Source organism: Nicotiana sylvestris, chromosome 8 (genome assembly GCF_000393655.2).
Source record: "Nicotiana sylvestris chromosome 8, ASM39365v2, whole genome shotgun sequence".
NCBI classification, from domain to species: domain Eukaryota; kingdom Viridiplantae; phylum Streptophyta; class Magnoliopsida; order Solanales; family Solanaceae; genus Nicotiana; species Nicotiana sylvestris.
In genome coordinates, this window is record NC_091064.1 from 105146031 (window position 1) to 105171019 (window position 24989).

Below are 24989 nucleotides of genomic sequence, written 5' to 3' on the forward strand. Positions count from 1 at the left end.
TGGGACGAGTATTCAACGCTTGAGAGATTTGGCCTAATTGCACCTCCAAGTTCCGGATAGATGTGTTATGAGAAGCCAGTTGGGCATCGGAATCTTGGTTCTTTTTCATCATTTGCTCGAACATGCTTTCAATTCTCCCCATATCACTCCCAGAAGAACTCGGACCTTGAGAAGGAAAGGGGGTGGATTGTTCGGTTGTTGGTACATGGGGGCCTTTGAAAGCCTTGCCCCCGGTTGCCTTGGTTCTCGCTACTATTCCACCCTCCTTGATTGTTGTTGTTGCCCCAATTATTGTTATTACCATTTCAATTCCCTTGGTTGCTTTGATTACCCCAATTTTTGTTTGGTTGTTATTATTCCAATTGCCACCACCTTGTTGTTGATTGTTGTTATTCCAATTACCTCCGCCTTGTTGTTGATTGCCCCAATTTCCTTGAGGATTCCATTGTTGCCTCTATTCCCTTGGTAGTTATTGACATATTGGACGTCTTCGCTTTGATCATTATAGCACTCATTTGAATAACCACCACCATCATTGTTGTTGTCATATGGTTCACAATTACCTTGAGGTTGTTGCCCTCTTTGCCTCCTTTTCAACATAGAAACACCTTCCATTGCATTGACTTGGTGCGGGTTTTGGACTTGTTGAAATTGCGCCTTTTCCAATTGATTCATAGTTGTTGTAAGCTCGGCAATATCTTGGCCATGATCGTGCAATTCCTTGTGCAAATGGATAACCGTGGGGTCACCTTGGGGCACATTTGCTCGGCTTTGCCATGCCGAAGAAGTGCCGGCCATTTCATTAAGTACATCACATGCCTCTTGGTAAGAAAGTTTCATAAAGTTCCCTACGGCCAATTGGTTCACAATGCATTGATTCGTGGTGTTGATGCCCCGATAAAAGGTTTGTTGAATCATAGCCTCGGTCATGTCGTTATTAGGGCACTCTTTCACCATTGTTCTATATCTTTCCCATATCTCGTGCAAAAGTTCCCTTGGCTCTTGCTGGAAGGCTAGAATTTCATCCCGAAGAGCCGCCATATGACTTGGAGAAAAGCATTTGGCAATAAATTTGTCCGCCAATTCATCCCATATTGTAATAGAATGATTGGGGAGCCTTTCTAACCAATCCAATGCTTTAGCCCGAAGAGAGAACGGGAAAATCCTCAATCTCAATGCATCCTCGGACATGTTTGTCTGCTTGCTACCCCAGCATGTATCCACGAACCCATTCAAGTGCTTGTAGGCATTTTGATCGGAGGCGGCCGTGAAATACCCTCTTTGCTCGAGCAAGGTCAACATAACATTTGTGATTTGAATGTTCCCCGCCTGGATTCGGGGAGGAACAATAGCACTGGCGTATCCTTGATTTGGTAAAACTCTAGGAGCCACTCCTGGCGGTGCCGGAGGAGGGTCTGGAATATTGTTATTCTCATTTGCATTTACATTGGCATTTCGGCCTCTCCGTGGAACTTGAGGTAAGACCTCATCTTGTTCTAGATCCTCTACCTCCTCCCCCGCTATCACATTGCCGAGAGGGTCATTTGCATTAAGAGCCATTTGTACCTGATTGATCGACACAAACAAAATTAGTAAACAAGAAGGAAAGAGAAGCAAAACACAAAACTAAATAAACAGATAGTCAACACCGTAAGCTCCCCGGCAACGGCGCCAAAAAGTGATTGCTGCCAACTCAACGCTACACTAAAGTAGGAAGAGCGGGTTGCAATAGCTTTTACTCGATATGAGGGTCGGGATCGATTTCCTTAGGGATCTAGTAGTGGGGTTGGATTGTCTGTCTATCCTAGAGATGTGTTTGTACTCCTAATGTCACTTCAAACATTTTTGGGTTTTCAAATTATAACTATTTTTATAAAACTATTGATTAACACTAAATTATGCTACGAGAATATTGCTAAGTTGTATCTAATGGGAAGAAGGGCACTAGGGTCGTGACACTACCTAGGTGGTTAATTGACAGGTAGATGTTACTAAGGTTTGATTGACATAATTGGGGCTTATGCTATAACCGTAGCACAATTTTACCCACTCTTACACCTTTCGGTAGAGAGAGTGATTTTACCCTATTGACTCTCTCGAGACCAAATGGGCAGCATGCAAATTAGACCAAGCAACTAGGGTTCAAGTAAGGTAATTACTCTCTCGAGGTTTAACCCGTTAATTGGGACTATCATTTCTCATGAGTCCATCCCAATTCCTTGTTGGGTAAATTTTGGGGTCATAGACTCTCTTTCTCAAGAATAGTTAAACCCACAAAGCTTAAATCAGTGTTTGCAACCACCAAATCTAGATTAAAACATAAAACCAACCCAAATAGCAAACACCCATAGTCAATCTAACACTAGATGGCAACACCCATCAATTACCCACACTAGGGTTGATCTACAACCCTAGCTAATGGGTTTAGCTACTCATGCTAGATAAAGAAATTGAAGAAATAGATGAAGAACTAAGCATATTTATTAATTGTTAAAATTAAACTACAAGAATCTATCATAAATGTAAAGCAAAAGTGCCAAAAATGGCTACAAAATTCGGTCTCAGAAGCGCAGCTATTGTGTGATGTATCTGATAACCTAAAAAATGGTAAAATGTTCCCTTTATACAAGGCAGGAAAAATTGGATAAAAATACCCATATGGGGTCAGTGCGGGCCGCATTAAATGGACCGCGGCCGCACTGGGCTCACTTCTGCTTCCCTGAACTTGGACTCCGCGGACCTCGTAGAATGGACCGCGGCCGCGGAGGGAGCTAGCGCGGTCTGTGCAATCACGACCGCGGACCGCATGGCATTGGCTTTGGTTACTTTCATCTCTCTGACACTCATGACCGCGGACCGCACAAAGGAGTAGTGCGGCCACGGACCGCGAGATGTGTACCACAGTCGCGCTTCTTCTAGCCTAGTTTACCAACTCTCTGAACTACCTAGTGCGGCCGCATTCAACTTTGTGTGGTCCGCACTGGGCCTTTTTCCTTAGATTTCTTGGTCTTTGATACTTGAGCAGGTTTCACTCCTTTTTGAGCCGATCTTTGACATTTCATCACTTTGTCGCTCAAACCTGCAATCAAGCACAACTTGTGAGCCTTTTAGGACTATTTTGTAACAATATATGATCAAAGCATAGAGAACAAGGAACAACGGTTGAAATATCAGCAATCAGGCGTCCACCTGAAGAACAAGGAAAAGCAGTTGAAGATTCAATAACCAGGCGTCCACCTGGAGAACAAGGAACAGCGGTTGAAATATCAGCAATCAGGCGTCCACCTGGAAAACAAGGAACAACAATTCAAGTTTCAGCAATCAGGAGCCCACCTGGAGAACAAGAGAATACATTCAAGTTTCAGCAGTCAGGAGCCCATCTGGAAAACAAGGGAATACATTTCGAGTTCAGCAATCAGGAGCCCACTGGAGAACAAGGGAATACATTCAAGTTTCAGCGGTCAGGAGCCCACCTGGAGAACAAGGGGATACATTCATGTTTCAGCAGTCAGGAGCCCACCTGGAGAACAAGGGAATACATTCAAGTTTCAGTAATCAGGAGCCCGCCTGGAGAACAGAGGAAAGGAAACAATAGCCAAAGGAAGACATTTAAAAGGTTCAGCAATCAGGTACCCGCCTGGAGGAAAGGGAAAGCATCTCAGAAAATACAATTCAAGTCAACCATAAAGGAACTTCTGAGGGAAATACAAATCAACGAGACAACAGCAGTCACAAGATCAAGTGTGAAAATAAATCTTTGTAAAGCATAGATTATAGCTTAGTCTAGCTTCTTCATTTTGTCATGGTGTAATAAGAAGGTCAGTAAGTAGTATCAGCAGCAACAACAGCAGTAACAATGAAATCACAGCTTCATGGTAGTCCCAGCTACCAAAACTTCCCGAACTATATTGGCATGATTCCTTTATAGCCAAGGATATGTATGAAACCTTTGAAGCAGAGGTTCGGTCAAATATTTCAAAAATATGCTTCCCACGGAGTATTCAAACGGGCAAAAATCGCTCGTTCCCGCTCACTTTATCTTTGCACGAAAACTCTTCATGTTTTCGAGCAAAGAGGGGCAGCTGTGAGCACGTTTTTGCCTCACACGAATTACTCCAAAAGAAATTCCCAAAATTAGATCTTTTCTTTAATTATGTGTTATTCTAGGAATTACTGTGCGATTTTTTGGATTGTTTGGGTATTTTTGTGTGCATATTTAATTTTATTAATGCATTAAAAATACAAACAAAAATTATAGCATCTTCACTTAGGATTTGATTTTACATTTTTGGTTAATTTAGTAAAATGTTGTTTTACAAAAATGAAAAATTCACAAAACAATAACGTATTTTTTGCATTTTAGTGTTTAATGTCAAAATTTTGCGATTTTCTTTTAATTTGGTATTAATAATGTGTGATAATTATTATTTAGAGATAATTAGTATTTTAAGCTAGTTTGGTTTTTATAATTTAATTAGGATTTTAATTTCAAATTTTGAAAGAAAAAGGAAGAAAAGAAAAGGAAAAGCATTAAATAAAAGAGAAGGAAAACGGAATTGGGCCAATTCAATTTAATCCCCAAGCCCAAACCAATTTTTTACCCCAGTCCAACCCAAAACCAGGCAAATACCTGGTCCGTCTCCAGCCTCAACCAAACGACACCGTTTCAGGCGTTTCAATCTGGACCGTTGAACCAGCCTGATCGAACGTTCCAAAGCCTTCCTCACAAACCGACCCGTTCCCACATCTGGACCGCCCCAGTTGAAACCAAAATGACCCTATTTCCATTTATGATTTAATCAAAGCCGTTGGATTCCAATCATCCAATGGCCCTAATTAAATCAAACATTTTAATATATCAAACCCCCCCAAACCCGGCCCTTCCCATTTCATTCCCCCCATCTCTTCAGAGACCCAATGAAACGCCACCTCACACCACCGTCCTCCACCCACCGGAAATCGCCTCATGGCGGTTTCGGTGGTCCAATCCCTTCCAAAATTACACCCCAGAACCACCACGACCCCCTCTTTTCAAATCCATAACTACTTTCCCTCGAATATTGCCCAAACCTCTCGAATTTTAGATCTAAAGTTCAAATCCCTAAACCCCAAAGTTAATTTCCTTTAAATCCATGGCATGCATGATCCAAGTTTCCATTTTGTGATTTAGAAAGCTGATTCATGCGAAATTGATGGTTTTCGTTTGTTCTTAACAAAGAACAAGTGGTCATCATTAGTTTCGTGAAATCAGGACATCCGGCGTTTGGTTTCAAACTAATATTGGTAAGTATTCATTCTCTTTTGTTGTATGTGTTTGCTTTTACCATCTGTTCACCCCTTTTCTTATATTTTTTTTTAGTATTGTTGATTGGTTTTAGTTTCTGAACCTAGTTTTTTTTTTTACGATTAGTTCTGCATTTGTAATTGTTTCTTTGGCCTTTCAGTTTCGTCTTGTAGTTTTTAGAACATTACTCTCTGATTTTGTTAGATTATTTGTTCACCTTGCTTAATTGTCATTCATGATTTTTGAATTTCTGATTTTTTTTATCTTATTGTTAATTAGTCTTGTCTCGACTTGATATTTTAGTTAATTCTAGTTCATTAGTTTAGCTTTAAAGTCAGTAATTTAATTAGGTTTTGGTTTGAAACCATTAAAATTGGTTTTCTATTCTGTTGTATCATGGATCGATTGGTTAACTTGATTTGGGGATTCATTTCTGACCCAGTTTCACGAAGGCCCAAAGAATTTGTTCACCTGCTTGGGTCAACTTGACCCATTGTAATTTTCTGAAATAATAACAGGGTCATGGGGGTAATTTGGGTAGTCTAACCTAAGGGAACCTTAATAATTGAATTAGGTGGCTGCTAATAAGTGATAAGGTTTAGAAAGGGCACTACTAAATTAAATTAAAAGCACTAAGTTAAGTGGGATTAAAAAATGGAAAAGATAAGTTGTAGTGGAAAATGCACTAATTAGATGCCCATTTAAGGGGGCAGAAAATCAGAAGAAAAGGGAGAACATTCTGAAAGACAGGGAGATAGGCACTGAGTTCATATACACCGCAGTCTGATACTCTGGAAAAAAAAAAGATAGTGTACACACACACACACATACAGACCTAAGAGAAAAGGAGAACATTCGGAGAATTCTAAGGAATAACACTGTTTCATTGAGTTACTGGTGATTTCCGAAGTTTCCTTAAGGCTGAAACAATTTCTGGATAGCTGATAGTTGAAATGAGTTGAAGTCAAGTCGGGTTAAGGTCTTCTGGTTCATTTGCTTGGATTGAAACTGTTTTCCTGGGCTGTTATTTCATTTTTCTGGGTTTGAAACTGGTTGAAAACTGCTGCTGATTGCCTGATGCTATCACTGCTGATTCTTCATTTTTCTTATTTCATTGATCCCCAGGTACATCTCTTCACACTATGAATAGAAATGGAGTTTTGGGCTAAGCTTGGTTTGACTCATGTAATTCGAGTTATGAAATTGTAAAGGGTTGATCCCTTGTTTTTTATTAGCTATATCATCTTATTGTGTTTTGATTTACTGCCCATGCTAGTTTAATTACCTAAGTATAACCATTTGTAGCATCTGCTTGTTCTAAAGCTAAGACATTACTCGACTAGGATGAAACTGGAAGTTCCATTCTATTTTGGCATGTATAAGTAGGACTGTGCTGTTAACTTGTAAAAATGTCACAATATTTGCAATTGGATTTTGCCTGGTACTTGTTGATTCAGTATGGTTTGGATACATCTCTGAGAAGTTGTATTAAGAGTGCTGTGTTAGAATCAACAGAGGTTATCTTTAGAATTTTCCTTAGCAAATATGAATGTTCAATGAAGCTAGATTAATTTTTCTGTCATTTTTCTCCACTCATTTGTTAAAATAAATCCATGTTATTGAGGATCTTAGGTAATTTATTAAGATCCAAGTGAATCTGTACATGGGCTTCAGGGGTTCGGATAATGTTTGGAGCATTTTTCATCTCAATTTGAATTTACTAAATAGCTGGTAGCATAATGACATATGTTAACTTTTACAATTAGTTGAGGCATGAATTTAGTTATTATCTCAAAATGATTAATGCTAGACTTTGGGCTGTTAATGTAGTCAGTGCTGATTGTTAATGTATTCAAAAGATAAGAGTATACTTACAGCGGATTTGCATTTTTGTGGGTAATAAGTGTGCTACGTATAATAATTTTAAAAGTTGGGCCAATAGTTGGGTTTTGAAATACAGTATTTGGATTTGTATTAAAATTGGAAGAACTTGAATCCTTTAATATATTTAGGCCTCACGTTTGTAACGTGATACTTGGCTGCCTTGGACCTTGGATTGAAACAATAGTTGGACTCACTTTCTTCTAGTTTGAACTTCAATAAAATCCTTCGTGAACTGTCAGGTTTTCTATTTCCTTAATTAAGCTCTGTTAAGTATTGGGGTGAGCCATATTAGTGACACAAGTAGTTTATGGCCCTCCTAGCTTTTAGTTTAAATATCCTTTAAAAATAGAATTGAGGTGCGCCGCGCCAAATAAAACCTCAAATGCGTGGCTCTCATTTAATTGTTTCTTTTAAAAATCTTAGAACTCGAGGCGTGCCATTTAGTAAATTTCCGTGGCCCCCGCAAAGTTAAAAATGTGTAGTTGTTTTAGGCGCGTTACTTTAATAATTCATCTTCCTAAAATTCGGGTGTGCATTTATGTGACCCAAATCCAAATCTCAACAATGTTAAAATATGTCGAAGACCGCGAGCGCATTTATGTGACGTGGTTAAAGACGTGTTTTAATAACGATGCAATATTCCTAAAATTAAATAAAAGCGGAAAAGGTTAAAAATTGCACATAGGTTCAAAATGTACTAAAATCAGATAATTAAGCCAATTATAACAGTTGAGCGACCGTGCTAGAACCACGGAACTCGGGAATGCCTAAGACCTTCTCCCGGGTTAACAGAATTCCTTACCCGAATTTCTGGTTCGCGGACTGTTAAACAGAGTCATTTTTTTCCTCAATTCGGGATTTTAAACCGGTGACTTGGGACACCATAATTATCTCAAGTGGCGACTCTGAATCTTTAATAATATAATCTTGTTTCTATTGTCCTTTAATTGGAAAAAATTCCCTTACACCCTTCGGGTGTATAGTAAAAAGGAGGTGTGACAGCTACTTCTGCCCTGACTCTTCCACCTTTTTGGTGAGTATACTCATCTGTGTCAATAAGGTGGCCATATTTTCAGTCATAGAGTAGGATGGTTCTAAGGGCACTAAGTGAACCACTGGAGTGATCGGTACATTCCTGGTTGACCATCCTGAATTCTGTGTCATCTTGTCAAGCAGACTCTGGTCATATCTCCATGTTTTGCTCAAAAATGCCCCACCAGCTGAGGCATCCACAATATTCTTCATGATATCTGACAATCCCATATAAAACCGCTGCCCCAACATCTGGTTTGGAATACCATGGTGCGGACATATAACCAATATTCCTTTAAAACGCTCCCACGTCTCATGCAGTGTATCCATTGGTTTCTGTTTAAAGCTCAAAATTTCATCAATTTGTTGAGCAGTTTTGTTGGGTGGGTGGAACTTGTTATGGAATTGTTTGACTAACTCATCCCAAGTTGTTATAGAATTTATGGGAAGTGAGTTTAGCCAAGTCTGGGAAGCTCCTGTCACTGAGAATGGAAACAATAATAGCTTGATTGCTTCAGGAGTTACGTTGGGCTGCATTTGGGTTTTGCAGATAGATAGGAAATTCTTCAAGTGCTGCTGAGGATCTTCGACTTACGACCCCGAAATAGTCCCTTGTTCTGCAACAAGTGCAGCATGTTATTCGTGATTTGGAATGACTCAGCCTGTATCTGCGGGACTACAATCGTTGTGGATAGATTTTTAGTTGTGGGTTGTGCCCAGTCATAGAGAGCAGCCTCTGGCACTATTGGTACCGTTGGGTTTTCCTCGTGATCTCCCATGACTATTTCGAATTGTGCAGTTGTTGGTTACTGTTTGTTTTTCCGGTTGGACCGATTCAAGGCCTTGAAAACTTTCTCGGGATCTGATAATGCTTCAAATACTTCAGCAGATCTCGATGAGTTTCTCGGCATGCACCTGTGCAACCAAGTCAACAAATGTTAAAATTTCAATGTAAAAATTGGGTATAGAGAAAAATGACTACAATAAGAATTTTTGTACTTCTTTCAATTACAATTAATAACACCGTTAATCCCCCGGCAACGGCGCCAAAATTTGATCACGCCCAACTATGCCTTATAAAAAGAACATGCGGATGTTGCAAATATAATCTGAGTATTTCGCCCAGAGTCGAACCCACAAGGAATTAACCTACCAATTACTCTTATCAGACTCACTAAATTCTACGTAATCAACTTCCCAGACGTTTTGAACAACAATTGAGGATATTTTTACTAACTGTGACGAACTACAATTATGTAAGTAAAGACTAACTATGATTAAGTTGTAAACAATTAAGAGCAGGATCTAAAGGTAGTGATTTCCCCTATTGATGGAATCCCTTCCGGTTATGTTTCACATAGATTCACCTAATCATCTCTATCAATCATGAGCACTCTTATTACCGTAAATCTCTCCCCGAGTAATCACGATAATTTACTAGACGCACTCTCCCGAGTTACGCTAGCTGATTTTGTTTATTACAGCTCACTTTAGATTGTACTCAAGGCTTCGTTATCCCTAATCACATCTTTAAACCCGCAGTTATAGATCCCTCTTATACTTTGGGAGTGATGTTGTTTAACAACTACCTAAATATGCACTCTCTTCCGAGTTATGCACACTAAAAAGGCACAGCTAATTGAGGATCCTATCAATTAACTACAACAAGAACACAGTTGAACAAATAGAGATTAAACCAGGTAAACTATATTAACATAACAAGAAGTTCATCCTTCAATAGGTTCCATCAAAACCCTAGACTAAATATTTAGCTACTCATAATCGTGTTCATAATTTTCCAAATAAATTGCATAATTAAATTAAAAGGCAAAGATGAAGGAATGAAGAATTTGATGCCAATCTCCTCCGGAAATTGCTCCAAACGTTTTCTCCCTTTCGCAATAGCCTCTGTAGGTCTAAGATATGTCAAAAGTCTTCAAAATAGCGTTTTTACATGTATTTATACCAAGTAGGGTCGGGCCCAGACGAAAAAACCCTTTCCTGCGCGAATTAGGACTAACTCTGTAAAATTCGCACAGCCGCGCCGCAGGCTGCGCCGCACTATGCGGCGCGGTAGTGCATTTTATCTGCAGCCTCATATTTTCGAGTCAATCTCAATTTTACACTGCTGTGCCGCGCAGCAGTGCAATTTTCTCAGAGTGAATTTTTTTTCGTCCTCTTTTAACATCCAGACTTGGTACACGACCTCCAAACACAATCCCGGCTTAATGCATTAGGCTTTTACTCAGATTTCAAAGCTCCAAATCGATCAATTTAGCTCCAAATTAACTTTTGAGCTCCGGATCGCTTCCTGCAAGGCATAAAACACGTACTAAGTGTAATTCACTATCATTTGAGCTCAAACGCACATAAAAATGCAATCATTGGAATGTAATATCACTGCTAAAACACGGGTTTCTAGCCTAACATCATTATACACAAGCATACGTGCAATTATTTTTGGATGAATTTAAGAGGATTTTCTTCATTTTTTTTGTGTGTGGTGAAAGTTGAATTTTGAGGATAAATACATACTTGAAAAGCATATATATCCATCGTGATTGCTAAAAAATAAGAAGATCGAAAGAAAGGCTAACCTTAATAAATGAACAATAACGACAGAAGATTAAATTTAACGTAGTTACGTTCTTGTGGTGTTTTGATCTTAATTTTTATAATTACGTTTTATTGAAGTGAATTTATCATGCCACATTTTAAATATAAAAAAAGTACAACATTATATAGATGATTAAGCCAAATCAAATTGTCTGATTAAATGAGTACGAAGGAGTCCTTGACTAACTTAACTTTAAAGATAGGTTTAGTTCTTGGTAAATACTTTTTAGTTGAATTTATAACTTTATCAAATAAGAAATATAAAGTTCTAAAACTCCTACAATTCTACATATAATCCCATGTATAATTAGGCAGTGCTTGTATATATAATATGAGAAGTCTTTTACGTGCTTGTGGAACTTTTCTTCGCCAACTTTCCTCATACAAGTAGTTATTATAATTTTAATCAATTATGAAGTTGTTTCTTTGAAGGAATATTGTATATTTTAGAATGGATTGAGTCCCAACAGAAAAATGTTACTTAGTCCTAACCCAAAATTATATTTATACTCATTATTTAATTGCTACATAAAGGAAATATCTATCTATAATTAAAGCAGAAGACAAAAACACCTCATGAAGTCAAATGGCAGAACAATAGAATGACACATGGCATAATTAGTTATTAAATTAGTTATTGGTTATTCTTTTTAATTTAAATATATCTAAAAATAAAAATAATTAAAAAAACTACCATATATATGTATGTATATATATATATATATATATAATTGGTTATATATATATATATATATATATAATTGGTTACTTTAATTTAATTAATAAATATAGATTTCTTATCTATATCTATATTAATAATTAACTATAATAAAAAAATAAAACAATATATATATAAAAAAATAACTACCCATTCAAATTGGGTGGGAGTAGTTTCAAGTTGGAATTTTTAAATTATTTTAAAATCAAAAAGCAAAAAAAAATAAAGCTATAAAAAACGGAAAAAAACATAAGAAAAACTACCCATTCAAATCGGGGAATAGTTTCAAGTTGGAGTTTTAAAATAATTAAAATAAAAAAATATATCTTATAATTAACTATAATAAAAAAACGAAAATATAAATATATAAGAAAATAACTACCCATTCAAATTGGTAGTTATTTTTAATTAATAATTAGTTATTGGTTATTATTTTTGAATTTAAATATATATAAAAAACGAAAATTAAAAAATACAAAACTATCATATACATATATATATATATATATATATATATATATATATATATATATATATATATATATATATATATTGGTTACTTTAATTGAATTAATAAATATAGATATCTTATAATTAAAAAAAATAAAGCTATAAAAAATGGAAAAAAACAGAAGAAAAACTACCCATTCAAATCGGGGAATAGTTTCAAGTTGGAGTTTTAAAATAATTAAAATAAAAAAATATCTTATAATTAACTATAATAAAAAAACGAAAATATAAATATATAAGAAAATAACTACCCATTCAAATTGGTAGTTATTTTTAATTAATAATTAGTTATTGGTTATTATTTTTGAATTTAAATATATATAAAAACGAAAATTAAAAAATACAAAACTACCATATATATATATATATATTGGTTACTTTAATTGAATTAATAAATATATATATATATATATGGTTACTTTAATTGAATTAATAAATATATATATCTTATAATTAATTATAATAAAAAAACAAAAATATAAATATATAAGAAAATAAGTACCCATTCAAATTGGTAGTTATTTTTAATTAATAATTAGTTACTGGTTATTATTTTTGAATTTAAATATATATAAAAAACAAAAATAAAAAAAATACAAAACTACCATATATATATGTGTGTGTGTGTGTGTGTGTGTGTGTGTGTATATATATATTACTTTATTTAAATTAATAAATATAGATATCTTATAATTAACTATAATATAAAAACGAAAATATAAATATATAAAAAAATAACTACTCATTCAAATTGGTAGTTATTTTTAATTAATAATTAGCTATTGGTTATTATTTTTGAATTTAAATATATATAAAAAACGAAAATAAAAAAAATACAAAACTACCATATATATACATATGTGTGTGTGTGTGTGTGTGTATATATATATATATATATAGTGGTTACATTATTTAAATTAATAAATATAGATATCTTATAATTAACTATAATGTAAAAAACGAAAATATAAATATATAAAAAAATAACTACCCATTCAAATTGGGTGGGAGTATTTTCAAGTTGGAGCTTTTAAATTATTATTTTTAAAAAGCAAAAACAAAAAAAGCTATAAAAAACGAAAAAAAGAGAAGAAAACCTACCCATCCAAATCGGGAGTAGTTTCAAATGTGAGATTTAAAATAAAAAATGAAATTAAAAAAAAATAAATTATCAATTCAAATTGGGGAGTAGTTTTAAGTTGGAGTTTTAAAATTATTTGAAAATAAAAAAACAAAAATAAAGAAATAAAAAAAACTTCAGAGAAAAATATTAAATAACGTAATATGGTAATGAAACTTTCTATTAACAATGTAGTAGCATTAAATATTTGAAAATATAATAATGAAAAATACATAACAAAAAAGTTATTCGATGCGCTGCCTGTATAAGTCCCGTTAGTTTAACAAAGATTTTATTCACTAAAATTAGATAATATTATTAAGAACAACAGAATCTATATATTATTATCTATATATTACTAAAAGGAGAGGAAAAATCCCTTTCTTTGAGCCAAGTGGCAGCCTAAAAAAAAGTCACATGACATAATTAGTTACTAAATTTATTATTTAGTTAATAATTAATTATTGGTTATTCTTTTTGAATTTAAATATATAAAAAAACGAAAATAATAAAAAAATATAAAACTACCATATATATGAATATATTCATATATATTAATTGATTACTTTATTTGAATTAATAAATATAGATATCTTATAATTAACTATATAAAAAACGAAAATATAAATATAAAAAAAAATTACCCATTCAAATTGGGTGGGAGTAGTTTCAAGTTGGAGTTTTTAAATTATTTTAAAATAAAAAAGCAAAAAAAAATCTATAAAAAAAAAAGAAGAAGAAAAACTACCCATTCAAATCGGGGAGTAGTTTCAAGTTGGAGTTTTAAAATAATTTTAAAATAAAAATATATATCTTATAATTAACTATAATTAGAAAATGAAAATATAAATATATAAAAAAGTAACTACCCGTTCAAATTGGGTGGGAGTAGTTTCAAGTTGGAGTTTTTAAATTATTTTAAAATAAAAAAGCTATAAAAAACGAAAAAAAGAGAAAAAAACAACCCATTCAAATTGGGGAGTAGTTCAAGTTGGAGTTTTAATATAATTTTAATATAAAAAACAAAATTAAAAAAATAATAAATTACCAATTCAAATTGGGGAGTAGTTTTAAGTTGGAGTTTTAAAATTATTTAAAAATACAAAAATAAAAATAAAGTAATAAAAAAAACTTCAGAGAAAAATATTAAATAACGTAATATGCTAATGAAACTTTCTATTAACAAAGTAATAGTATTAAATATTGAAATATATAATAAAGAAAATACATAAAAAAACGTTATTCGATGCGCTGCCTGTATAAGTCCCGTTAGTTTAACATAGATTTTATTCACTAAAATTTAGATAATATTATTAAGAACAACAGAATAAAATTTAAAATAAAAAAAATCAATAGTAATAAATTATATATCTTCTCATATATTACAAAAAGAAAGCGAATACTAAATATTGTTTAATATAATAAAGAAAATTAGAACAAAAAAGTTATTCACTGACTATATAAGTACGTATGATTTAATAGAGATTTCATTATTGGGTATATCGTATTGACAAACAAGATGACAATTGAATTTTATTAAAGCAATACGATCTAACAGGATCAAACAAGCCTGATCATAATTTAATTTAATTAATATTTTTTTAATATTGACCGCGCATCGCGCGGGTACGACTACTAGTTAACTTTAAAGGGCAAAACGGTCGATCAATTTTTTGGGATATTTTTGTCTCTTAACATTTAGCTTCTTAACATTCGTGCTTTTATAATAATACTAATATCTATGTACGTGTGTTGCACGTATATCCTTGTCAATTGATTTAAATTTTGTATAACAATGATAAATTTACTTCCATGTAGACCTATTAAATTTAAATGAATTAAATATTTTTCAAACCTTCAAAAATAAAATATTAAATGAAATTTATTAGATATTTATTGCTGTCGCTCTATATTTCTAAATGATTTTCTAATTATGGAATGTCATACTACAAAGCATTTTTTTTTCTTTTTCTCAACAGATAATTAAGTTCCAAAGTAATTTAAAAAAGAAAAAAGCCTTATGAATCAATAATAGTCATATATTGGTGGTGGTTAGCGAATCAAGTTTTGTTTGTTTAATTAATTTTATAGAGATTCGGTTACCTTTTTCTGTAGTTGAATCTTTATGCACGACATCGTTGACAGTTAAAGAGTATGGATATGAAGTTGTCTTATAGTTACAAAGATATTTCTGGAGTTTATAACCCAAATATTTGATGGACGATAGGCTGCAAACTTTATAAATAAAGGGGACATAACTATCATTAGGATTAAGAGTTATAGTAAAAAAAGGATTTATCAAGATAAAGTAACAAGAGCACACAATAAATAATAGGATGAAGAGTTACGGTTGACCAAGAAAAAAAAAAACTTATTCTCCAAACTTCCATGCTTGCTGGTTAAAATTTAATAAGTAATGGTCTTCAACATTTTATTGAATAGTACTGCCTGGATTTTTGTCCCCTATAAAATAATATAAAAATAATTTTAGATTAATTAAAATAACACAAATAAGTAATAAATTATATCAAAATAAATATACAAAAGAAGTCTACCTCTTCGTCAACAAATGTTAAATGCCAACGCAAACCCTCTCCTTTGTCGTTCTTATATTTTATTATTGGTCCTCTTCGAATAACCAATACCTTAATTACCCATTCAACATCATAAAGTTTAAGGTTATTTATTATGACACATTATTTTTCCAAATCCGATTCCATTACAATGCGCGAAATACCTGCAATATATAAGTAAAAACTGCAAAATATTATGTAATAGCTGAAAATTAATATTGTTACACTAACATTAGTTGAAATAACACAAACCATTAATCTTTAAAGATATACAATTTAAATATAATACTACGTCAATGTAAAAGACTTTGATATGTAAAACTAAAAACTACGCCGAAAAACAAAGAAGTACAACACAAAAAACAATAACAATAAAAGTTAAGATGTCATTGTTTTTCTCTCTAATTCATAGACATGCATTACTCAATTACTAAAAATGGGAACTTACTCAATTACGAAAAACAGAAACAATAGAGAGAACTAATAATACTTTTGAAGAAAATTGCTTCGTTCCACACCAAAATCTTTAGAGAACAATGTGAAGCAATGTCATCTTTTATAGGAATAATTAGCTTATTCTTTTCCTACATGGATTCGTGCAATTAAGCTAAATTCTATGGGAGAAGATTAAATAAGAAAAAATATTATTGTCAAAAAAGGAAAAGGCTACAAAAAAAATATTGGCGGTGAGTAAACTGAATCCTATGGGAAAAAATTAAATAAAGAAAAATTGGTGTAAAAAAAGGAAAAGGCTTAAAAAAAAAGTTGAGCTATGTAGAACCAAATCGGCCAAAAAGTAGATCGGCCAAAAATAGGCGTCTAGAATTTGACCCAAAGTGAACTATGTAGCATTAATGTATGCGTAGTTTAAATGGAAAGAAAAATAGTCTCAGGTAATTTATAATTATATCCTTAAATTATACAAATTATTAAGGTTATAAAAGTCGATCAATATTTCAAGGATATTTTAGTTGTTCAACATTTAATCTAAATTATTCATGCTTTTATAATAATATAGATAGATAGATAGATATAAATATTTTTTCACCGAAACTCCGAGAGGTAAAATTTTTCCCCCTATTTAGTTTCTTATTTCAGTCGTTGGGACCGTATTATCAAGTAACTAAAATCTTTTAAAAATTTTATGATGCGTCGATAATTACTTTGTAGAAGAGAATCGGATTCTCGAGTTAGTCAAATTCGTTAATAATTGATGTTGCATTATTTTTAGACTGGAGTAGAGGTGCAAATTTATTTTTGAGTTGACTTCTGAGCTAAATTGTATGCAATCATATATTTGTTTTGTACTGCAGTAGGTCTGAGCAGTATTCAGAATATAATTCAAAACCAGTGCCCTAAATTTTTCTGCAAATCCAAGGCCTTTTTTCTCCTTACAATCAATGTTTAGACATTTCTTTCTCAATCTAGCTTACTTATTTCAGGTGTACAAAATTGTAAAGCTAGCTAATACACAACATATCTCATGAATTACAACTTGACCTAAAGCAGTCACTCGACTAACTCCAGGTCCAATAGAAGTAGTAAGCTTTACGACTACCCCAGCAGCAACAGTTGAAGCGGCCGAAATCGGTGGATAATTTCCTCATACAGCCAGTACGCAACGTTTTTTCATTACCTAGAATTGCAAGTCCCAATAGAGTTTTGAGAAACTCCTTTTTTTTCAAGGAAAGAGTAAGAAAGGAACCTCAGAAGCACAAAATCTATGCTACAGACATAGTCATAATCTGACGAGCAAGACCAGGATCTTGTTGTAAGAGCTCCCTAAGGTTATTCTCCACCTCCGCCAGATGCTTTTCTAGATACTCTTTAGAAGTCTGCAAAGATGCAATTGCGGTTTCACTATCCTTGAGTTTTTGGTCTTGCTCATCCATTAACAGTCTTTGGCTCTAAGATAAACGTTCTTCCTATGGCTTTGTATGTATTAGTATCATCAGAGAGCTGCTTCAGTTCCTCCAATGTCAAAAAAGCGCGCTTCTTTTCTGTTTCTTTAGTTCCCATCTGCGTTTGAACCTGCTTCAATTTCCCGGTAGTCTCAATCATGCGACCTTGAATTTCAATAAAAGCCGCTCTATTTGCTTCGTCGGCCATTTTTTCAACTTCAACTCCGAGTGCTGATACAGAAGCTGAAGCCCTAGTATATGATTCTACTTTCTGAAGCTGAGTGAGATTTGCCAACAAGAGAGAGACGGACTATGCAATCATATTGATTTTCTAATTGTCTGGGATATTGCTGATTATTTAGCTAGAAATAGATTTCTTATTTCATGTTTGTTGTTAAATTACAAAATGACCTTTTATTGGAAATATTATTTTATCTACTAATTATAGTTTATTTTGCAATAATTTTAGAAGAAATCTACCCGTAGACCAAGTTGAAGGAGTTTGACAAGCACTTAGTATTGGAGTATTAGAGCATGTAATGGCCTTATCACATCTTGCATGCCAAGTAAATTGTGATTAGCTAGCTTCTTCGATTTATAGTACTTATAATTTGTCACCTTGGCGCTCTTTCTGCCGCATGCTTTCATGCAAACACGGTTTATTATAAATTTCAAGATCTTGTTTCTAACTTTAAATAGCTATATATAATTACTTGATGTCTTCGTCAAATACGTGATCATGAAAGTCTTTTTAGTAGAGGAACAAAAGATTGCGAAGAAGGTTTTGAAGATTTAGAGAACCAAGAAAAGTACTGAGCCCAAGAGCTAGAAAATTATGAGAGTAATTCCCATGCTGCAGGAAATCATGACATGTATTTAGTTTTGGTAAGATATTATTTTGCTTTCTTTTTAAATGCGATATTTGATTTTTTTTTTCAGTTTGTTCAAAAATAATTTCAGCTGGGTTTTTATGCTTTATTGTAATGTTTAAAAATCCCGATGGTGATTTTCAATATAGTTGTGAGTACGTAGCGCTTTTTTGCTTCAGTCTTAATCAGCAAGTTATTTTTTTAAAGAAAATTGATTAGTTATGAGTTGAAAATAATTAGTTGGTAAAACATCTTGTATTTATCAATTTATGAAAATAGTAATTGGTAATAAAATTAGTTTATTTATCCTATGTCCCAAAGAAACAAGATGCCTCGCACAAAGTTTTTAAAAAATTAGAATCAAGGTAAAGGTGTTGTATTTGATATTTGTTTGTTATCTGCACTTTTTTTGCTCGATGTTTTTGTTGTCATTAGGTTTTATTATTTGGTGGTGTATACATATGTTTGGTTTATATAGCATACTAAGTTTATAAGGAATTTGCTATAGTTACAAAAGGATAGAGGTCTAAAACATATGAAAAATTGAACCTGAGATGTCAAATACAATGTATATTTTGTTGTCAATATGTTTATTGTAGTGTATTGTGTACATATGCTGCAATGTGTGTGCGTTTGTATCATAATAAAATATCTCCGAGATAATTAACTGAATTTTTTACCTTTAGAAGTATATTTAATTTTAACTCAAATCACCATAAGATCTGTAAGTCATCAAACATTCTTAAATATAGGCTATCATGTATTTTGCAGTCAACTGCGATTAATTGTAAAGTTACTTATGAAAGATTTGTTTAAATGTTCCCACTTACTTCAGTTAATTCTTATTTTCTTTTAAATTGGGCAGTAATATAAAAAGTTGAAGAAAAAATCATTATATTGAATATGCGTTGCAATATAACTTTGTGTATTATTGGATAACAAAATAGTTAGAATAACAATAGCTAATTGATTTTTAACTCAAAAAAGGAGCTTAGAAAATGGGATCACCTAAAATTTTATATCTTCCTATACAAATTTTATATTAACTAACATGGACAAATGCGCATGTTCATCTTTACAAGTTCAAAAGATAATTCAATTATTTTATGTTTAACTATTACATCAATGTAATAAATGAGTGTTGCATCTTCTTTGACAAACCTTACTATTTTATATTAATCCTTTTTTTTCGTACAAAAATTTTAATTGACTGACACGGTATACACGTGCAACTTATTCTAAAGCTAATTCTATGATAAGCAAAGAGTAGTAATATTGAACAGGACATATAGGTATATAAAAAAGAGATTTTCCTAGAAAAGGAAACCTTATTATGCGTAAACCTCTTATCAAGTCCAGTTCCCACTTTGTATAGAAAGATATAAACAGACTTTGGGGGATCTGACACATCGCTAATGTAATGCACGTCGAGATAGGAAATTTTTTCATATTATCACCAAATGTTTATTTCGTATGTCCATTCTAGTAGTAACATATAGTAAAAGGTAAAGTGTTTAAAGATTGCTTTGTGGAGATCATTGCACTGGATTTGACATTTATTATCCTTCCATAAGTTATTGTCTTCAATTCTCTATAAAAAAAAATACAAAGGTTCTTCTGATGATGGAATAACAGCTTATCATATTGTCACCAAGCAAGTATCATCTCGAAAAGATGAATATGTTTTCATTTAAATTGGTCCTTTTATTCGCTTTCTTGCTCCTTTCAAAAGGTCAGTTCAAAAATACTGATGTTTCCAAATCATTTATTTTCATATATTTCTTTCCTCTTCTATGCAAAAAGTTTAGAATGTTTGTTTCCCCTAAAAGAACTGGAATGAAGATGTAAATCGTTACACTATAAACATGCTCTTTTACATTAAACATTCTTACGAGTTTCTCAAAAAAGATGCAAATTTAAACCTGTATAGTCAAATTTTAAATATTTAATAGATGATGAAAATTTTACTTTATTGACACAACACTCATTTTCTTTTGAATTTTTATTTGAGAACTATAACAAAAAATGATATGAAGCTTCTTCGATATGTCCCCCCTCTAATGAATAGTGGCGTTGTCACCTTTGTTCAAGGGGTGTCGATTGACACTACTGAGATATGTTTAGTTAATAGTTAATCTCTAGATCTTTAGTTATTGTTAGATATTGGTTAGTAGTTAGATACAGTACTGTCAAATTAGCTATTAGCTATTAGTTAGCTAAGTTAATTATATAGCTGGCAACAGTACGTGTACATATACATAGATGTTGTAATAGTGGAAATAAGATGAGAGTCATTTTTCACATCTTTATTTTCCTCTGCTCTCCTCCCAGACATTTTCTTCTCCCTTTCGAACATTCTAGATCCTCCATTGAAGCTCTTGTAAGAGCTTCATCTTAGCTCAGAGTAAGAAGCTCAATATGGTATCAGAGCCGGCGTGACATCCTCACCGGAGATCTGTCGGAATTTCTCTTTCTTAAGACCTCCTTCTCTCTGTCATCTGCTAGGTTTCGTTTTTGCGATTTCAAGCTGCAGAATTTGTGCGAAGTGAAAGCATTTTGCACGATTGAACAGTTTATTCAACGAGTTGCTTAGGAAATAAATCAATTCCATCATCTAGATCTTTTCTCATGGCTATCGATCAGACCGAAGAACTCACATCCAGTACGAGCAGAAACGATCAACCTATTATCGATGTAAGCAGTCCTCTATACATTCATCCTTCGGATAGTCCCGGAGTGACTCTAGTACCAGTTCCTTTTGATAGAATTGGGTATAGGTCATGGAGAAGGAGTGTATTGAGAGCCCTGTCAGTCAAACATAAATTAGGGTTCGTGAATGGAGACTGTAGGAAGCCTCCTCCTAATTCTCCACAATTTTGTCAATGGGAAAGAAGTGACGATATGGTAACTTCCTGGATTATCAATTCCCTGTCAAAGAAAATTTCTGATAGTGTTGAATATGTCAAATTATGGAGAGAATTGGAGGATCGATATGACCAAACGAATGGTGCAAAGTTGTATCAAATCCAAAAGGAGATTAATGATGTAGTCCAAGGATCCTTGGATATTACTGTCATACCTCCTTTTTCGGCTGCACCCCGCAAAGGGGCGTAAAGGGAGTTTTTTCAATTAAAGGACAATCGAAACGGGATTTTATTTAAAGATTCAGAATCGCCACTTGGGAGATTTATGGTATCCCAAGTCACCGGTTTAATCCCAAATCGAGGAAAAGATTAACTCTGTTTAACAGTCCGCGCACCAGAAATCCGGATAAGAAATTCTGTTAACCCGGAAGAAGGTGTTAGGCATTCCTGAGTTCCGTGGTTCTAGCACGGTCGCTCAACTGTCATATTCGGCTTAATTATCCGATTTTTATACAATTATGAACCTATGTGCAAATTTTAACTTTTAACCGCTTTTATCATCATCAGTATTATTTTAACAGAGAATTGCAACGTTGTGAAAACGTATCTCGAGCCACGTCACATCAATGTACCCGTGGTTATCAACACATTTTGACTCCGTTGAGATTCGGATTTGGGTCACATAAATATACACCCGAGTTTAAGAAAGTAAATTATTAAAGGCGCGCCTAAAGCGACTAGCGTATCGTCATTTTGGGGAAGGCCGTGAACCTTTGCTAAACGACCCATCCCGAAGTCTAAGGACTTTTACAAATACTTACAGAGGGCCCCGCAGCTTATGTATTTCGTTTGTCGAGGCTCATCTCATTCATTATTAAAAAAAAAATTGCAACGTCATGGAAATGCATCTCGAATCACGTCACAATCAATGTACCTGTGATTGTCGGCATATTTCGACTTCGTTGAGATTTGGATTTGGGTCACATAAATGTGCACCCGGGTTTAAGGAGGTAATGTTATTAAAATGCACGCCTAAAGAGGCTAACGCGTGATTATTTTGGGGAAGACCGTGAAATTCACTAAACGGCTCGCCCCGAAATCTAAGTATTTCAATTATACATTTGAAGAGGGCCCCGCGACTTATGTGTTCTATTTATCGAGGCTCGTCTCATTTATTATTTAAAAGGTAAACCTAAAAGCGACTATGATTTTCTATTTAATATCATTGTCTCTAATAATAATAAAAAAAAACTTAGTTAATGTATGAATTACTATATTAAAATAAACATGCGTGTTTAAAAATGCCCAATTTTGGGGCCTTTGATCAAAGCATCGGGCTAGCAAGCATGTTAGAGGACTAAGGGGGAATGGGCTTGTTACCAAATTCAAATGATCCATACAATTGGGCCATGGTATGGCCCAAATTGCTCATATTAACTTAAACGATCCTGAATGACGTTTCTAAGCCATTAGTTTAATACCAATTCACTAATTCATTACCTATTGTAATTAAAACGAGTTAATAATGCACTGAAAGCAGGTAAACAACTCGCAAAATGATTTATATTTCTAAAACATGCAATTGACACCCCAACTCTGTTTTTAACTAACGGACCAGTCAACGTCTTATACCACTGCCATCCTAACATCTAGTTTGACATTTACATGCCTACTATTACCAATTTGAAAAACGGCCCTTAATGCAAACACAATATCACAGGTTCCAAAACAGAATGCTAATTCCAGTTATTTCTAGCTTTAAATGTTTAAACTGAACACACACACTAAACTAGCTATAGCTAATGCCTACAATCGACGCTTTAAACAAATTCTGATACTATTTGCATTCTACACTTTCCTTTTCCTTTTAATTGATGTGGTACATTCCAGAATTAGTCATTGGCATAAAAACTGACATTCAGACTTAGTCGAACAGAATCCAATGATCCAGTAATCTAACAGTCACAATCCCAATTAATTTAACAGTCCATCAAGCTCATTTTTAACTATAAGGATCAGTTACCATATGCTAACATGTTTCAGTATGAACTATATTAAATAAATTCTCGTACAACTCCATTTCAGTCCACTTACTACATACCAACAGGGATCTATATACTAACAGCAGTGACTGAATAATTTAAATACATCAGTCATATAGAAACCAAAACAAAATTTCAACTCTTCACGTATATTCGAACTCCATGTTTTCAGCTTACAAATGCCAGAGTTACAGTTGTGTACCTGGAAATCAGTTACAATGGAAGAAGAAGAAGAGATCAGCCACAGCAATACAACAGCAGCAGCAACAAACAAGGCCAAGCTCAAGACCAAACCACAGTCAAAGCCCAGGAAGAAAGAAGCTTAACCCAAAACATTGAATCTACTAGGAATTAGACTAGACAGAAATAGAACACCTTTCAACAATCAGATAATACCTAGCAACCCTCAAATAAATCACCAAATTCCTTCAAGTGTCTTGAACACCCAAGTACAGAACAGGAACAGAGAGATTTGAACTATTTCTGCTCTTGCAATTAATGTAACAGTGTGAGCTGATTGTCTAAAGCACTCTTTCAAGCTCTTAAGGTTCTAAAGTGTAGAAGAATTCAGTTTTAAAAGCTCTCAAGACAGCTGATCCTCAAATTTTTCTATGAGTTCCAGTTCTTAGAAAATGATTCAAAAAAGGAAACTCTCTCCAGATTTTTTCCAATCTAAGGTTTCTCCCCAGATTTTCAGAAATTATCCTATTCTCCGGTGTAAAAAAAAACCTCCCCCAACTCTGTCCTAAGTGACTCTATTTATAACCAACTGACCCTGTCCATGATATTCCCTTACAGCCCATTATCAAGTGTCCTGTGCGCAAAGGTATGGGCAGCCCATAATATTCAATTAATCCCCCATGCTTTTATGTTTTGTTCCCCACTAATACTAAATAATTTATTATTGTAATGGTACTCTAATACTTAGTGGACAGAACACTCAAACTACCCATTTCTTTCTGTTTTCAATTCCCAAATTACCCCCTAAAGTTCTGAAATTACTGTCATACCCACTCCCTTTCAATTTGTACCTAATCCATCAGCTATAACCAATTCAATTCGAATTCAAATGACCCTTCAAACTAGCATTTAAATCAGATCAAATGGCATCAACACAAGAACCACGATTCAGTCAGAATTGAAGTAGTACGAATCACATTATTATCAGGTTATTTAATCGGAATTGAAGCATGTAAAAACTAATCGACGACACTTATTCAATCGACTACACGAATTACAACACATACATTCACTAGCAAATAAGAATCGAACATGCACACAGGTGATTCCAATCGTATTGATGGAGACCGGGATTCATAATAAAACTTAACTAATCGATGACACTTATTCAAATCGACTATATAGTTTTATCACATTCATTAACCATGAGCAGAAAAAGTTTGACCAAATAAAGGGTCATTGAAGATGGGCAGAATCAGTCGACAAAAGAAATTGAAAAATCAATAAAACTAAACTGAACAAATAAAACTGAACAAATAAACACAAAATGGAAACAAACAGGAAAAGGGAAAATACCTTAAGAACTCAGAAACCGGACGACCCTGACTTGGACTCT

General features: G+C 33.5%; 1 protein-coding gene, 1 long non-coding RNA gene and 1 other non-coding gene across 3 annotated transcripts; 2 read left to right on the top strand and 1 right to left on the bottom strand.

Annotated features, from left to right (window-relative positions):
- The first annotated feature begins 8462 nt into the window (after positions 1-8462).
- Positions 8463-8569, top strand: LOC138876632 (small nucleolar RNA R71). Its single transcript, XR_011401975.1, has one exon. It is a non-coding gene; the product is annotated as a small nucleolar RNA R71 (small nucleolar RNA).
- Positions 8570-17065: 8496 nt separating this feature from the next.
- LOC104240588 (uncharacterized) lies at positions 17066-17774 on the bottom strand. Its single transcript, XR_011401592.1, has 2 exons — positions 17472-17774; positions 17066-17373 (listed from the first exon to the last, which is right to left on the bottom strand). It is a non-coding gene; the product is annotated as an uncharacterized lncRNA (long non-coding RNA).
- Positions 17775-21135: 3361 nt separating this feature from the next.
- Positions 21136-21621, top strand: LOC138875481 (uncharacterized). The gene has a single exon (XM_070154310.1). It carries the CDS (start codon positions 21136-21138, stop codon positions 21619-21621), a length of 486 nt encoding a protein of 161 aa, XP_070010411.1.
- Positions 21622-24989: the final 3368 nt, after the last annotated feature.